Here is a 2500-nt window from a genome sequence, read left to right as displayed (position 1 = left end):
GCCGACTCTGCCCACTCTGATTGCGTTAACAGTAAATCACGCGTGTAAACGGCGAAATGGGTAATGTGGAATTGGATATGCAAAGCTCAGCTCATTATCCTCTCCAGCCCCCGCACCGTACACACACACACACACACACACACACTTATGCGACACTGTAGCCAGGAGGCTATTTCTTCCAAGTACTCATTTCTTCTGCCAATACATAGCCTTTCTAAGTTACACCGCATTAAGTGATGAATGTTGTTTTTTTCAAACGCCCCACCCCGAGTGTGATTTAAAAATCCAGCGGCCACGAAAGTGACGGAGCGGTCGTCACGTTTACCTTTCTCCAGGTCCGTGATCCTCTGGTGGAGCGACGTGAGAGTGGACTCCACGCGGCCGCGTTGTTCCGTCTCGTTGCGCAGCCCCGTTTTGCCCTCTTCCAAAGTGTTCACGCGGGACAGCACCTGCTTCTCCAGGTCGTCTATCTTGGTCTGCAGCAGATCTTTGAGACTGTTCGCCTGCACCGAGTTGTTATTTCGGCTGAATTGCTAAGAGACGAACAGAGCGAAAGCGACACATTAGCCTAATACATCCTATATATCACAAACAGCAGTCTTCCTGTTGTTATTTTATTCATGTGTATATGTAAATGAGCAAATACTGATACAGAAAAATAAATAAACAAATTAATAAATAAATAAAGAATAGACTCTTTCAGCGCCAGTGTTTTGGCCGAGGGCACGTAAATGCCAAAGCCAGATTAAGTTGTCCAAAGCTTAGGCTGCAGCCTCACGTTGTCCTCGACCCCAGTGGACTTTACCGGTAACTAAATTTGTCAAATCAGCCGTTGTCCTCAGATGATGTCCTGATCTTGCTTTTAATTAACCTAATCGTTAAAACAGTTTCCGGAACATTGCATCAGGGCACGTGGATTAAATCCGGCTAAAGTGTTATTTAAACACAATTACAGCCCGAATGAAGAATGAATGGATCATTTTCAACGGCGCGAATTTGATTTGGTTTGTAATTGTTTAAAATACACTAGTATCCTACATACCTCTAGATTTTCCAATCTCTGTTTGAGAGACTGTAAAGTCTGTGACAACTGCGTTAGTGTGTCTGACGGACCTCGGGATACATCCCCCATGGTGTTCTTAGTACCGGACTCTTTCCGTCGTCCGCCGCCTCGAGAATCTCCGGAGTCCGTCCCGCTCTGACTCTCACAGCGCGTGAGCTTGGAGGTTAATTCCCGTATGGTCTCTTTTTGGTTCATAATGGTTTCCTTCTGCTGTAGTACTGTTTCTCGGAGCTGCATGACCGTGGTCTTTAAATCCTCCCCCGGAACACTGTTTTGTAACGTCGCCGAACATATGTCCATATCCTTGGGTACCGACGTGCAAATGAACTGGGTTTGTTGTCCAAAGTCCTGGGACAAGCACTCCAGAAATAAGTAACAAAGTAGAAAAAGTTTCCACGAGAATCCGTTCAAATGAACCTCCATTATTTGAGAATAGACGTGCGTGTTTTCAGTGCTGAAGTCGCAGTGTGTGTGTGTGTGGCGCGAGTGGGAGTGCGCGTTAGAGGTTTCAGCACCACGGAGCTGTTCCTTGTTGTAATCCGTTTGCTGCGCGCGCATGGTTTATATAGTGCGCGGGCAGTAGAGAGCGGGCTCGCGACATCACGAGGGGACAGGAAGCGGAGTTCCAACGCCTAATCTGTGCCCGCCCCGCGACTCTGAGGTGGAAAGAACGTCACGTTCAAAAGATGAAACCGTTTTCTTTGCCCCTGGCCCATGGATGTTGAATATTTCATAGCTACGACGATTTATCATTTCTGTCGTTGTATTATTTATTTGCAAATCCTGGGTATGTAAGTGGAATAGTCCTTTGCCTTTAGTCTACAGACGGCCGTGTTTATTTGTAAGCCCATCGAAGCTTTTAGTAGCCCACTTCAGAAGGGACAGATTGTTCAGCTAGGCTACTCTGTCAAGACTTTGTTGCCTATGTCAGACAGTAGAACGATATCCTCCCATATAGGCCTAGACTACCATTAATAATACGTGCAGCCCAGGGCCGGAGTGGGGCCACTTTTCAGCCCGGGAGTTTCAGGCCCAAGACCGGCCCACGTTTTCCATAGTGGTGTAAATTGGATAAATGAAGCAACATTTCAGCTCTTACTATCCTGTAGTTTTTATTATGGTTCAACAAATGTGTAAAGGTTATATTAATTCACTTTAACTGAGAAGTTAACAAAAAATATTCCACTATTCCACAAGTTAACAAAAACAGAAAGAAAGAAAGACAGAAAGAAAGAAAGCCTTTGAAATGTAGCCTATCCCACGCTTCCACAAAGAGGCATATTGAACTAATGTTTAGGCTACATGTTTTTTGCATGGGTAGGCTATATTGTTGTTTGGGGATTTAGCCTACTCCTTTACTACACCCTCTTTTAAGCAAACAAGGCATATAGGTTCATCATGTAGCATACATATTTGGCTCTTTCTTACATTAAATAA

The 2500-nt window shown here is 45.0% G+C and overlaps 1 protein-coding gene across 1 annotated transcript in view; it reads right to left on the bottom strand.

Moving 5' to 3' along the window:
• The window catches only part of nptx1l (neuronal pentraxin 1 like), a 4206-nt gene extending 2720 nt beyond the window's left edge, over window positions 1-1486 (bottom strand). Inside the window, exons 1-2 of the mRNA XM_076299110.1 lie at window positions 1043-1486; window positions 326-533 (exon numbers count right to left, since the gene is read on the bottom strand). Coding sequence (XP_076155225.1) covers window positions 326-533; window positions 1043-1486 — 652 coding nt within the window. The remainder of the gene's footprint in view (window positions 1-325; window positions 534-1042) is intronic.
• Between the last annotated feature and the right edge of the window lie 1014 nt (window positions 1487-2500).

This window comes from Alosa pseudoharengus, unplaced genomic scaffold, assembly GCF_046254945.1.
Source record: "Alosa pseudoharengus isolate Yale_2024_CS ecotype anadromous, Long Island Sound unplaced genomic scaffold, YU_APseudo_1.1 YU_APseudo_1.1_scf_21, whole genome shotgun sequence".
NCBI lineage: Eukaryota > Metazoa > Chordata > Actinopteri > Clupeiformes > Clupeidae > Alosa > Alosa pseudoharengus.
Note: the sequence above shows the minus strand (reverse complement) of the source record. Positions and strands in the feature narration are given on the sequence as shown.